Below are 13,846 nucleotides of genomic sequence, written 5' to 3'. Positions count from 1 at the left end.
CATGCACAGCAAACCAAATGTTCACTTCTTTCGAGCACGCTTTACGGTCAAACACATTTTACAAACTCGTAGTAACCGTGCAAAAATGTGAGAATTAAACGGTCGCCGCAGTCACTAAACACTTTTAGATTTTGCTGGCAAAACCCGGGGAATGGCACAGCGCTAAAAGAACACTTATGTGCCCATATGCGACAGCTCCACGGTGGTGTAGTGATTCACGTGTTGTGCCATCATTCCCCCTTATTGGCTATGCACAACATTCCCGGCAAATTAAAACTATACTAAAACTAAACATTTTTTCTTTTAACAGGTAAGGCCCATTGAGCTGTATAGCTCTTTTTCAGAAGCACCCTAGCTATCACAACGAAGTAGCTTATTACGTGAACATTTATATCAGCCAAATTAAATTAAACCTAAATCTCTACCATCGAGGTCAATTCACAAATAAGCGAGATGTTTTGCAGTGGAAAAACAAACTGGAGCCTCTGAAGCTGTGCCTCGGGATGGCCCCGGCATGGCACAGTTGAGCAGTGGAAAAAAGGAAAGGGAAATGCAACATCCCGTGTCGCACTTATTTCAAAGGGTAAGGCTTGCCACCCCACACCCCCCTCCAGTAGCCATGAGGGAAATGGTGGTGCCCGGGACATGGGCCACCTACTCACCTTCTCCGCTTCGGTGCGAGCAGCACGGAGGCCAGGCTCCAGTGCCGTGCACGTGAGGAACGCCGTGAGGGCCCGCTCCACCTGGCCCAGGCCTCGCAGAGCCTGTCCCTTGCGCAGGTAACCCTGCACGCATGCACATAAACATCGATATTTAGCCTTAAACGATCATAGGCACAAGTGCCGAGTGCTCGCGGTCATGTGGACGTTATCAGAACCGGCTGTGATATTCTCCCCTATGCTGATGTTTGCACACCACTCCACATAATCTCAGGGTTCAACACAGGGCCAATGTCAGTGATGTTACCAAAGCTGCTGGGTTTGTTGTGAAGTGCACATTTACTGCACCATAGCTCTCCCTACACACAAACTCCTGTGTCTGTACGTACAGATGCATGCACACACCCAAAACACATGCATACGCCAAAAAAAAGCCTAATTGCCAGTGATATACTTCGAGGCCACGTGGAGTAGTGAAGCCTCCTTGGCAGGTCACAGAACACATCCAGTTATTGGTTAAAAGACATGTGTTCCTGGCAGATACAGCAAACCTTTTCCCCCGGTGAGCCAAATTGATGCGCATAACCATCTAGTTGCCCTGCGTGTTATTACGAGCAGCACTTTCCTGCCTCCTGTCGTTTTTAGGGTGTAGCTGCTTTCAACTGCCAGGCGGCAGTGTTATTCACGGACCTTTTGCAAAGGCTAATCCTGCCACCACTAGTAGGCCAACAAGTGTTTTATCTTTTGAGAGAATAGCTACCTTGCACAAGAATGTGGATTTTCTAGCATTGCCTCGAGGTCCACTGGTTGAGATGGCCATTCGCAAAAACTTGAGTATGGGAAAATTGTACTCTAATGACAGCATGAATTGCAAACTCGTAAACATGTTTTGGTGAATATAAAATAAACTTTAAAACTAAACTAGATTTATTTTACCAGGTAATGCCCATTAAGTTATATAGTTATTTTTCAGAAGCGGCCTGGCCACAAATGATATCTCAACAAAGTGGGTTTTCGTGTTAAAATGTTTTGCTGCCAAATACCCAAAAAGCAGGTCACTTCTAAATGTGGAAGGAACAACCAGAGGACCCAGAGAAAAACACACCCACGGGGAGAGAATATGCAAACTCCAAATATACATGTGTCAGGGTCGGGATCGAACCCACGACCTCCTGCATACCAGGCGAGGTAGTTAACATCTCGCCACCATGGCACCCCATGTAGCTTGAGGACATGAGAGAAAAATCCAAGCCAACTGCTAAAGGACAGCACAGAAGGCCGCAAATTTAAAGGGGTGAGGTCAGAAGCGTGATTATAATCACTCACTAAAGGATTTTTTTCACGTTGACAGAACAGTTAGGATCTAATATTGCTACATACAATCTGGATGAGGCAAGTGTTGCAAGTGTGCCACTAAGAGTATATTATTGCCATCTACGTATGCACATTACAGCAGTGAATGCCCCGCGGCAATATATGCCGAGTGGGCATTTGAAGTGGACCCGAGCTAATGTGCTCTGCCGCACCAGGTGCAAGCGAAACACGCACGAGGCCACCCTCCCTGGGGCCTAAGCTCGGCGGCAACGGGTCGACTGGCCGCATACCACTGCTACCTCTAAAGCCCCCTCCGCAGCCAAATACCCCCCATTGCGAGCCCTGCCGAGCACCACTAATGATCCTGCAGCAAGTAGTGTACTCTTCTAGAAATGTCTTTACGAGCAACAATGTCAAATGACCCACATCATCCAGCCCCGTTTGTTCGAACATTAAAATCCGTCCGCCGACGGTAGTCTTAAATTAACATTGGATTTGTTGGCTTGTTTTTATTTAACCAGCACGAGCAGTGCTGTGCTCTAGTAAAGCATTTCACTTACAAAAAATCCTGGTCAGGGATCAACTAATTCTACCATTTCTCTGATGAGACCCTGAAGGTCGAAATCGGTCCAGAGTTTTCTTGTTTAACCAAACGCCGTTGTAAAATATGGATCCGGAATGCCGTGATGGACAAAAATGTGTTTTATTTGTATGTGGAGAGACGAAAGGAGGTCTATTATTTAAAATACCGTACAACATTGGTGCTCTTCAGTTTCAGTTTCATTTTCAAGAGCCATGCGGCTCTTGACTCGGGTGCAACCGCAACAAAACAAAAGCATGAACAAGAAACATCTTAAAGTGACTATACTCAACAGAAAAAATCCTGGAAAAAACAGCAAAGCCTTCCAGAAAAAACACCGCATTTCAACGCTGTGTGCAAAAATCCCAGTGAGATGCAAGTCAAACACAAACAACCATAAGACAATGTAGATTAAAGTTATCAGGCCAACTCTGTACTCCAACAAACAAACATGGCCAGACCAAACCGTCCTCAAAATCACCAAAATAAAGCCAAAAAAACAATGTAACAGTGATCATAGAAACTGTGATTCAAATGCAACAAACGATATACATAACATGTACGACCAAACCCCGCAGCCATAGCTGGCTGCATGAGTCACTCCATAACAGCAGGAGCATCAGTAACAGAATACAAATTTCTCAATACACCTTTAAAGATCATGCACACCACAATCAAAACTCAAGATCATACGTTGCAGCGGTCATCCGGAATGATACATTTGATTTCAGGCCATTCTGAATAGCAGTGGCAGCTAGGTGTGTACAACTCCTCTAGAGCAGTTTTGAGTGAAGATCTCACAGGTAGTGATCCAAATTGCAGTTTATTGGCGATAGCATTCCAGACCCTGGGGGCATCAATAGAAATTGTACGGCAATAAGGAATGTAAGCTGGTAAGTGAGCGAAGACCTTAGGTCACATTTGTTCTTCGAAACAGTGAGGAGATCCAGCAGGTAGTCTGCTGATTTTTTTGTAAGTACATCGTGAATAAATAAGATCTGATGCACAAGCCGTCGATCATTAAGGGAAGTTAAGTTTGACCCAATGTAGAGATCGCAGTGGTAGGTCCTATATGGGCAGTTCAATGCAAATCTTAAGGCCGAGTGATGAATTGAGTCAAGCTTCTTCAGTAAAGTACTGGGGGCTGATTTATATACGATGTCACAATAATCAAATCGAGGCATTATGGTAGCTTTTATCAATTTCAAGCAGAACATAGATGGGAAGCAGTGCTTGTGTCGATACAGAAAACCAATTTTTAATTTTCTCTTTTACCAATATAATCAATGTGATCTTGAAAATTCAGTTTTGAATCAAAGATGACCCCAAGATACTTATAGATATTGACTTGCTCTATTTGATGATTACTTAAGGAATATAATTGGGGAAAAATAAATTCCTGCTTTAGTCCTGGTGAGAAGCATAGCACCTTGGTTTTGGAGGTATTCAGAACCAGTTTAAGAGCAACTAGCTGATGTTGTAGTTTGTTGAAATCACCCTGGAACTTAGCAATCACGTCATCTGGTGAGCGGCCAGCAGTAATCAGTATCGTGTCATCTGCAAACAGATTTACCCTGGAATGATCCAGGTCAGTGCCCAAGTCATTGACATAAAGAGAAAACAAGAGGGGGCCGAGGATGGAACCCTGTGGAACCCCTTTTGTTATCTTAACACTGTTTGACCTCCAACCATCTGTGAATACAGTTTGGGTGCGAGAAGAGAGGTAATTTTTTAACCATTCTACTGCGTGTTTGGAGAAACGGCGGCAACTTAGTTTACTAAGCAGGGTGTTGTGGTCGACTGTATCAAAGGCTTTGGACAAGTCAATAAGTACTACTTATTATCAAGGCTACTGTAAATGTGATTCAGAGTCTAATGCAGCAGATGTGGTGCTGTATTTTTTTCAGAACCCAGATTGTTTTGGATGTAATAGATTGTCGGACAGGAAATTGCTAATTTGGTAGTTCAATAATTTTTCAAAAAATTTCATCAACGGGGACAAAATTGAGATAGGTCGGTAATTATTTGGATCATCTTCAGGGCCCCCTTTGAGAATTGGACGAACACATGAATGTTTCCATTCTAGAGGTACTGATGCTTCTTTGATGGACAGGTTGAAAATATGGGCTATAGGGTTGTATATTAGGTGACCAACAGTTAGCAGAGCAAAGACGGGAATACTATCTGCTCCGGTAGAGGAGGACCCTTTGAGGTAGGACAGTTGTTTCAGAACATTACTTTCATGGATAGGCTGGAAACTAAATTCGCGTAATGTTTGGACAGGGGTGGAGGAAATTGCATGAGCAGGGGTGACTCCCAATACATTATCAAAAAGGTCATCAGCTTCAGAAAAATGAAGGTTAAATTGTCAACAATTTTTTGGGGCTCTGAAAAATAGTCCCCATTTTGGTTAAGCACAATGGGCAGATTATCTGTGTTGGATGCCTTTTCAATACATTTGATTGTTTTCCAGAAGATCCTGGCATTTCCATGTGATTCCAGGAGAGTGAAGGAAAAGTAAGCATTTTTTGCATGCCGTATTTTTTTGATGCATCTGTAGTGGTGATACGCGCTGACAGTTGGGATCGTGTGGCAGCGCGTGGTGATTGGCTGTGTGTCGGTGACGCGCGCTGATGGTGAGGGATCATAGGGCAGCGCGGGGTCATGGGTTATGTGGTGGTGATTGGGTGTGTGTTGGTGACGCGCGCTGACAGGGAGTGATCGTGTGGCAGCGCGGGGCGATTGGTTGTGTGGTGGTAACACGCGCTGGGAAAACGGATCGTAGGAACAGCGCGTCGTGATTGGTCGACTAGTGGGTGCTCACATCGCGGTCCGCATAGACTCCGTCTCCTCGGGAGCGGAGGGCTATATAAGGCGGTGCGCGCGGGCGCTCGGGGAGTTGGTGACCAGTGAAGACAGAAGACGGAGGAAGAAGAGGTAGGGCCCTGAGACCCCTAGTCCCGCTGTCCTTGTAAGGGCCAGGACCCTGTGTGGCTCAGAGGCGGGACCTTGGGACCCGGGGCCGGACGTCCGTGTGAGGACCGGGCCACGGGACCCAGTGGTCGTGACCCATACCCAAGCTGGGGTGGGTCTGTAGGTTCCCCTGGAAGCTACGGGGCTGGAGAGCCCGTGTGTGTGTAGCCGGGTGGAACGTGTAGCGAGAGCTGTAGTGTCCACACGTGTTATTGTGGCTAAGGAAGAGCTGTAGTGTCCACACGTGTTATTGTGGCTAAGGAAGAGCTGTAGTTGTCCACACGTGTTATTGTGGCTAAGGAAGAGCTGTAGTTGTCCACACGTGTCATTGTGCCCAAGAGAAGAGTTAATAAAGTGTGCTACCCGTCAAGTGGTCTCCCGCTGTAATTCACGATACTACAACTGGCGTCAGGAGTGAAACAGTCTTCCTGCCATGGATACCAGGAAGACTCATCGGACTCACGAGCGTGACCGGGAGGAAAACCACGACGACTTGGGCCAGCAGGCATCAGGGGGAGAAGAGGAGGAGATGCCGGCGCCACAGGAACCCTCATGGGCGCCCAACGAGCGACTGGGGGCTGATGCCGGACTCCGCGACGCGCACTCCGGCCTGGCAGAACTACTACTCACCGCGGCGTCCATCCTAGCGGAGATCACCGCGTCTGGAGGAGCGAGAACGTCGACGGACATTGAAAGGGCTCGCGTTGCTGATTCCCGCCAAAATGACTTTGAAATTCCCGCCATTTCTGCTGAGCGGCCATCTTTTGGCGGGAACTGCGAGCAACACGTGGCGGGGGTCCTCCAATCTCTGCCGCTCGCGTCATCATCGCGCGCTACGGGCCGCCATCAGCCACCCGCCACAGGGGCCGCCATTTTGCATGTCGACGGGGCGGCGCGGGAGAGTCACGAGGCGGAGGACGACATTATTTTCCAGCAGCGTCTTCCCGCGTTGACAGCCTTCAAAGCGGAAGGGGGTGACTGGGGCGCATTCCAGCGAAGATTTCTCGCCCATCAAGAGATGTCGGCCTGGTCCGACGCTACGGCGCTGCGGGCTCTGCCTGCCATGTTGGACGACGACGCGCTCGCGGCCTTCGGGTCCGCACCGAGATCGGCCCACTCCACGCTCAGGGCTGCGCTGGGCCTCATGGCCAAGGTGTACGGCCCACCATCGGCCTGCCGCCACCAATTTTACGAACGACGGAAGGCGGACACGGAGACCGCGCTCGCCTACCGCACGGCGTTGTTGGCCCTCGCGGACGCCGCGTTCCCTCGTATGGACGAGGAGGGGCAGGACGCTATGGTTTTGGAACAACTGCTGAAGTTGGCGCACGACCTGGGGGTCCCCATCAACACAGCCGACGAAGTCGACATATGTTCGTTGCGTGTTGCAACGAGTATCCAGGCGCACGAGGTCCTGAAACGGAAACAGGTGGTCGTCTGCACTGCTGCCGGGGTCTCAGCTCCGGCCACGGTGGTCACCGAGCCCCAGGTCGTTCACCCACGGGAGGAGGCGTTCGCTGCAGCACGACCGGGGGATTGGAGGTCGGGGGGTCGTTCGCCTCTGCGATCGACCCGCAAGCTGCAGCAACCGAGACCTCCGACGTCCCTCATCACGTGCTACAACTGCGGCCTTCGGGGCCACGTGGCGTCCGGGTGCCGCGCTCCACGTCAGCGTGCCACGGGACCTCGGCTGGACGACAAACATGGCCCCAAGTCATCCCAACTACCCCCGGCAAGTCGCGGCACTTCACATGCTCGGCCTACATACACGACACACATGGGCCGTCGCTTTGCGGCAGAGGAGGTGCGATTGGGGGCCGGGGATTCGGTTCGGAAAGGGGGGTTCGTACGGGGCCCGGGGGAAATTAAATGGTCTGAGTTGGGCCACAGAATGGTGGCTGCGTCGGCTGGTTCGTCGGTCGTTACGGGATTCATAGACGGGGTCGAGGTCAGGGTGTTGGTGGACACGGGAACGTCGGCGACTATAATTTCCGACCTCATTTATAACATTCTCCCCGCCCAATGTCGACCTCTGCTTCCGGTGGACGTGCCATTTTACGCTGCAAATGGGGGCTCGTTGGGTATTATCGGTCAGATTCGGGCGACCATTTGCATAGGGGATATTAAATTGGCGGGACCTGTTTTCGTCTCCTCTTCGCTAGCGGTTCCTTGTCTGTTGGGCACAGATTTTTTGGCTAAGATGCCCATTAAAATTCTCGTGGATCAACGTTGTATTGAGCTGCCATCGGGTCGCCGTATTTCATTTTTATCTAACCCTACTGAAATACGGACGGCGTGCGTGACGATCCAAGCGCTAGCGACACAGACGGTGCACGTGCCCCCGGGTTCGCAGATGTTGATACCCCTCCGGTTGCGGAAGCCATTGGGTGGAGAGACTGCGGGACAAGGCGTGCTTTTGGGTCCATCGAATAGAGCTGTCGGCGGTCTGGATTTGGGGGTGGCTCAAACGTTGGTTCGGGCTGACGAGGACCCGTTTGTTATGGTTTTGAACGCTGGTTCGCGGCCGGCCGTTATTCAGCAGGGCACCGTGCTTGCTCATGCGTCACGGGTCCCTGCGGAGGAGCGCCTTATTGCACATGTTGATCCCGTCTCGGCGCGCTGTAAACCGCCAGGTGCTGTACCTGAGAGTGAGTTGGTCACGGCCGCGAATGCGCCGATGGTTGACATTCCCGCTACCCCTGCGGGCGGGGACTCGCTACTCTCACTGTCTCTCGTTGAGTGGGGCCGACTCCAGATGGCTGACAGCTCCCTGCTCGCGTTGCGTCGCAGGGCGGGGGGTCCCGAGGAGGGTCGAAAGCAAGCTGGCTCCTGGCTGCTCAAGCAGGGCCTGCTAATGAGATGGGACAATATGTCCCAGCGGCACGCACTCGTCGTGCCTTCCGCTATGCGGGGCAAAGTTGTTCTGGCCACACACGAGCGCCTCTTGCATTTGGGTGTAAACAAAACGCTCGCTCTGCTCCAGCGTGACTATTATTGGCCGGGGATGGGGAGCGATGTGGTCAATATACTGAAGGGGTGTGTGGATTGCGCCGAACGGAAACCACCACCCGTTGCGCCGAATCCACCGCTGCAGTCCATTCAGGTCTCGCGCACTAACGAGCTTGTTGCGCTGGATATTTTGGGGCCTTTTCCTGTCACGCCTAGGGGTAACAAGTACCTGTTGGTTGGTGTGGAATACTTTACCCGATGGCCTATGGCGTGGCCACTCACCAACCAGTCGGCGGCGGCCGTAGCAGACGCCTTTGTCCAAGGCTACGTCTTGGACAAGGGGGCTCCCGAACGCTTGCTGACCGACCAGGGAAAGAATTTTTCGAGCAAATTGCTGCAGGAGGTGTGCGACCTGTTGGGTACAAAAAAGGTGCGTACCTCCCCGTACCACCCACAGACTGACGGGATGGTGGAGCGGCTCCACAGAACTTTAACTTCCATGTTGTGCCAGCAGGTGTGCGAGGCACAGGTTGACTGGGACTTGCAGGTCCCGGGGGTCCTCGCCGCGTACAGAATGGCCCCCCATGCAGCAACGGGATTTTCCCCATTTTATCTGATGTACGGTCGGGAGGCCGATCCGCCCATGGAGACTCAGCTGGGACTTTCCGTGCCACGGCTTAATTCCAAGTTGGCCGACCATATTAAATTTAACATTGCAAAACTGGCCGAGGCACGGGAGGCCGCACGGCTTAATTCGAGGTCTCGCCAAATCGCCAACGAGCGCTTGCGTGCACGGAGGGTGTCCGTGCACGATTGGAAACCGGGCGATAGGGCCTGGCTGCATTGCCCTCATGCACCTTTGGCTACGTCGCCTAAATTATTGAGGCCATGGCGGGGACCCATGGAGGTCGTGCGGGTTGCACGCCCCCAGTGTGTGCAGATAAAATGGGGAAAGCGGCGTTGGTACGTTCACCCCTCCCGGCTGAAACCGTTCTCGCCACCATATGGCCTTCCTTTGTGTCGGGAGGACCGGGCATGTGATGTGACCGACGACCCGGGGAGGGAAATGTCTCCGCCTGATCCTCACATGTTTTCGCCTGATCCACTCCCAGGTGTCTTGGAACTGACGGCTGCCGACGACCGGCGACCGGATCCCCGCGGCACGGACGGTTCTTCCAGGCCCGATCCGTGCCTTCCTGGGCTGCCGGAGCCACCGGACGGTCGACAGCGTCCTGTCCCGTACGACGGACCGGCCAGGCGGACTCGCGCTAGATCGCGCAACTTTTCCTGACCCAATAAATGAGGTGGAGGTGCGGGACGAGTCGCCCGGATCGTCTCGTCACGGCGTTCCCCGTCCGTTCGACCGCTCTATCGTTCCGTTCGAGGAGCAAGCGGGAGGGGGATCGGGATTCGAGGAGACACTGGACTCGTCGGTCTTTTTAGAAATAACTTTTATTCGGTTACTCGTCGGTTTGTACATAGTTCGTTCTTGTTACTAGTTAACGTGCAGGTGTTGTGTTGTTGTGTTGTGTTGCTGTGTTGCATAGTGGTTAATGTTACGGGGCACACTTGGTGAGTGGGGTTTTTTTTTGGTTTTTGGCAGCCGGGCCGGCTGCGAGCTATGTGGGAGGGGGTGATGTAGTGGTGATACGCGCTGACAGTTGGGATCGTGTGGCAGCGCATGGTGATTGGCTGTGTGTCGGTGACGCGCGCTGATGGTGAGGGATCATAGGGCAGCGCGCGGTCATGGGTTATGTGGTGGTGATTGGCTGTGTGTTGGTGACGCGCGCTGACAGGGAGTGATCGTGTGGCAGCGCGGGGCGATTGGTTGTGTGGTGGTAACACGCGCTGGGAAAACGGATCGTAGGAACAGCGCGTCGTGATTGGTCGACTAGTGGGTGCTCACATCGCGGTCCGCATAGACTCCGTCTCCTCGGGAGCGGAGGGCTATATAAGGCGGTGCGCGCGGGCGCTCGGGGAGTTGGTGACCAGTGAAGACAGAAGACGGAGGAAGAAGAGGTAGGGCCCTGAGACCCCTAGTCCCGCTGTCCTTGTAAGGGCCGGGACCCTGTGTGGCTCAGAGGCGGGACCTTGGGACCCGGGGCCGGACGTCCGTGTGAGGGCCGGGCCACGGGACCCAGTGGTCGTGACCCATACCCAAGCTGGGGTGGGTCTATAGGTTCCCCTGGAAGCTACGGGGCTGGAGAGCCCGTGTGTGTGTAGCCGGGTGGAACGTGTAGCGAGAGCTGTAGTGTCCACACGTGTTATTGTGGCTAAGGAAGAGCTGTAGTTGTCCACACGTGTTATTGTGGCTAAGGAAGAGCTGTAGTTGTCCACACGTGTCATTGTGCCCAAGAGAAGAGTTAATAAAGTGTGCTACCCGTCAAGTGGTCTCCCGCTGTAATTCACGATACTACACATATATTCCTTAAAATCCTGTATTCTAGCCAGTCATTGACCAAATGACTTTGCTGAGCACATGCCCAATCCTTGTCCCTAGTTTTCATGAGCTTAGTAATCAAAGGATCAAACCATGGTGGGCGGTTGCCTTTAGTTTTAAATCTAACCAACGGAGCATGTTTGTTAATAATTTGGAGAAACGTGTACCTGAAGGTCTCCCAAGCCATAGTCAGGTTGGGATAACCTTGTCAATATCCGAGTGAAAAACATCATTTATAAATGCTTGAGAGCTGAAGTGTCTCATGGAGTGCTTCTCAACCAATTTAGGGGGGGGCTTTGGGTCTGGCTGATAATCTCACCCCAAATATGAAGGAGTGATCATTCAGGTTATTACCCAGAACACCAGTCAGTGCTAAATTGTGAGGGGCATTTGTCAATAGGACGTTAAGCAGAGATGACAGTCCTGGATTTTTTTATGTTAGGTCTTGTGGGGACGTTTATTAATTGAAATAGGTTAAGTTAATCTGCTCTCTCGAGAAACGGTGCCTTAATGCGGCGAGATAGTTTGTGTACGTCTGAGAAGCTGATCGCTATACCGTCGAGAGCCTAGTGCTCTCAGAAGGGTCACCCAAGGCGGGAAGACTTCAGTGGAGACGTCAGACAAACCCCGTTTCGAAAGGTCCCCACATGACCTTTTCAAATAAATTGTGATCCAAGAAAGCAACGGGAAACTACTTGGATAATTTCTCCCTTGAAAACTTCAATGATGACAAGCAACATCAACACAGGCCCTGAGTATCAGCGTCCTTTAAATAGGACAGGGGTGCTAAGAATCTCCGAGCTTGTGTCAAAGAACCCTTTCAAAGTAGCAACTTGGAACATTAGAAGTTTACTTCAAGCCGGAAAACTAGCCAATGTCATACAAGAAATGGATCGACTTAAAATCAACATAATCGGTCTAAGCGAAACTAAATGGCCTGGAACAAAAAAGTTTATATCGAGCGAACACCACATCTTCTGCTCCGGAGGAGAAGAAAACACCACACAAACATACGGTGTCGCCTTTATAGTACACAAGAAATTAGCAAATAAAGTCAACAACTTTACCCCAGTATCAGAACGAATAGCACTACTACAATTAGCAGGCAATAAGGTCAACGTGAACATTCTACAGGTTTATGCTCCAACAGCAGATGAACAAGATCATGAAATCGAATCGTTCTATGAGCAACTAACCAACACGCTGAAGCCGCTGAAGAAGCAAGACATCACTATAATCCTCGGCGACTTCAACGCCAAGGTTGGCCACGGTCGAATGCAGAACATTGTCGGAGAACACGGACTAGGAACAAGGAATGAACGAGGCGACAGACTGGTTCAATTCTGCCAAGAAGAACGTTTCAGTATTGCTAACACGTGGTTCCAATTACCACCTCGACGACTGTACATGTGGACCTCGCCGCAAGACTCCGACAACAACATCGTCAGGAACCAAATCGATTATATCCTAATTAACATCAGGTTTAAGTCCAGTGTGATTACAGCAAAAACCTACCCTGGAGCCGATATATCGTCAGATCATAACCCAGTAACAGCTACAATAAGACTTAAATTGCGATCAATACAATGTACAAAGACGAGACGAGCAGACCTGGAGAAACTGAAGAACAGCGCCGATAAAAGACAAGTACAGCAACATCTCAACGATAGCATCCGCTCAATAACAACAGAAACAGCAGATGTTCAGGAGTACTGGCGCTCGTTCAAACAATGCATCACAGAAACAACAGAAGTCATGCTGGGACATCAGCCACCGAAAAAGAAACAACGATGGATGACACGTTATATTCTCGATCTAATGAGCAAATGAAGAATGTACAAAAATAACGACTTGGAGAAGTACAAACAAATGCAACAGAAGATCAGAGAAGCAATCCGACAGGCAAAAGAAAAGTGGATGGAAGAACAATGCGCCGAGATTGAAGAACTAATTAAAAAACATGACAATTTTACTCTGCACAAGAAGCTCAAAGAAGCTGGTAACATCTACAGACCAGCCCCAACAGCTACCTTGTATGCAGACAACAACCAACCAATCCTAAATAAACAAAAAAAAATGGACACCTGGACAAACTATATACACAAGCTCTATGGCGCCGCGAGAACACCTGCAGAAAAAGACCAACAGATGTCGAAAGACGCTCTACACATTTTAACATCAGAAGTAGAACATGCAATCAAAACAGCTAAGTCAGGCAAAGCGTGCGGGCCCGACACAATCCATGTAGAATTGCTCAAACTATTAGACAGCAACAACATACGACAACTGACTAATTGGTACAATCAAATATACAATGGCAATAAAATTCCATCCGACTGGCTACCATCCATCTTTGTGGCCATACCAAAGAAAGCAACAAGCTGGAAATGCGAGGACTACAGATTGATAAGCTTGATGAGCCACGTGCTGAAAGTCTTCCTGAAGGTGATCCAACAGCGCATACACTCCACATGCGAAAATGCATTGAAGAACACACAGTTTGGCTTCTGTAAAGGACTAGGCACAAGAGAAGCAATCTTCTGTCTACAGATACTACTACAGCGATGCTACGAACATCAGAAAGAAGTGTACATCTGCTTCATAGATTACGAGAAAGCCTTTGACTCAGTCGACCACGACCGACTAGCAGCTCTATTAAAACAACTGGGACTAGATAAAAACGACATCAACTTCATCATTGCTCTTTATTGGAAGCAAACAGCCCAACTCCGATATGACAACGAATTGACAGACCCAACACCAATACAAAAAGGTGTACGACAGGGCTGCCCACTTTCACCCAGTCTTTTCAACATCTACTCGGAGCAGATTTTTGATCGAACACTAGCAGATAAAAACATTGGTATTAAAGTCAATGGACAACACATCAACAACATCAGGTATGCCGACGACACTGCACTGCTGGCCGAT

At 50.2% G+C, this 13,846-nt stretch overlaps 1 protein-coding gene across 1 annotated transcript in view; it reads right to left on the bottom strand.

Moving 5' to 3' along the window:
• The window catches only part of LOC133349903 (LON peptidase N-terminal domain and RING finger protein 1-like), a 101,300-nt gene that overhangs the window by 36,197 nt on the left and 51,257 nt on the right, over positions 1-13,846 (bottom strand). Inside the window, exon 3 of the mRNA XM_061563757.1 lies at positions 663-785. Coding sequence (XP_061419741.1) covers positions 663-785 — 123 coding nt within the window. The remainder of the gene's footprint in view (positions 1-662; positions 786-13,846) is intronic.

This window comes from Lethenteron reissneri, chromosome 32 (assembly GCF_015708825.2).
Source record: "Lethenteron reissneri isolate LAM-NWPU_2019-01 chromosome 32, ASM1570882v1, whole genome shotgun sequence".
Taxonomy (NCBI): domain Eukaryota; kingdom Metazoa; phylum Chordata; class Hyperoartia; order Petromyzontiformes; family Petromyzontidae; genus Lethenteron; species Lethenteron reissneri.
The sequence above is the reverse complement of the archived record's forward strand: the minus strand, read 5'-3'. Positions and strand labels throughout refer to the sequence as shown.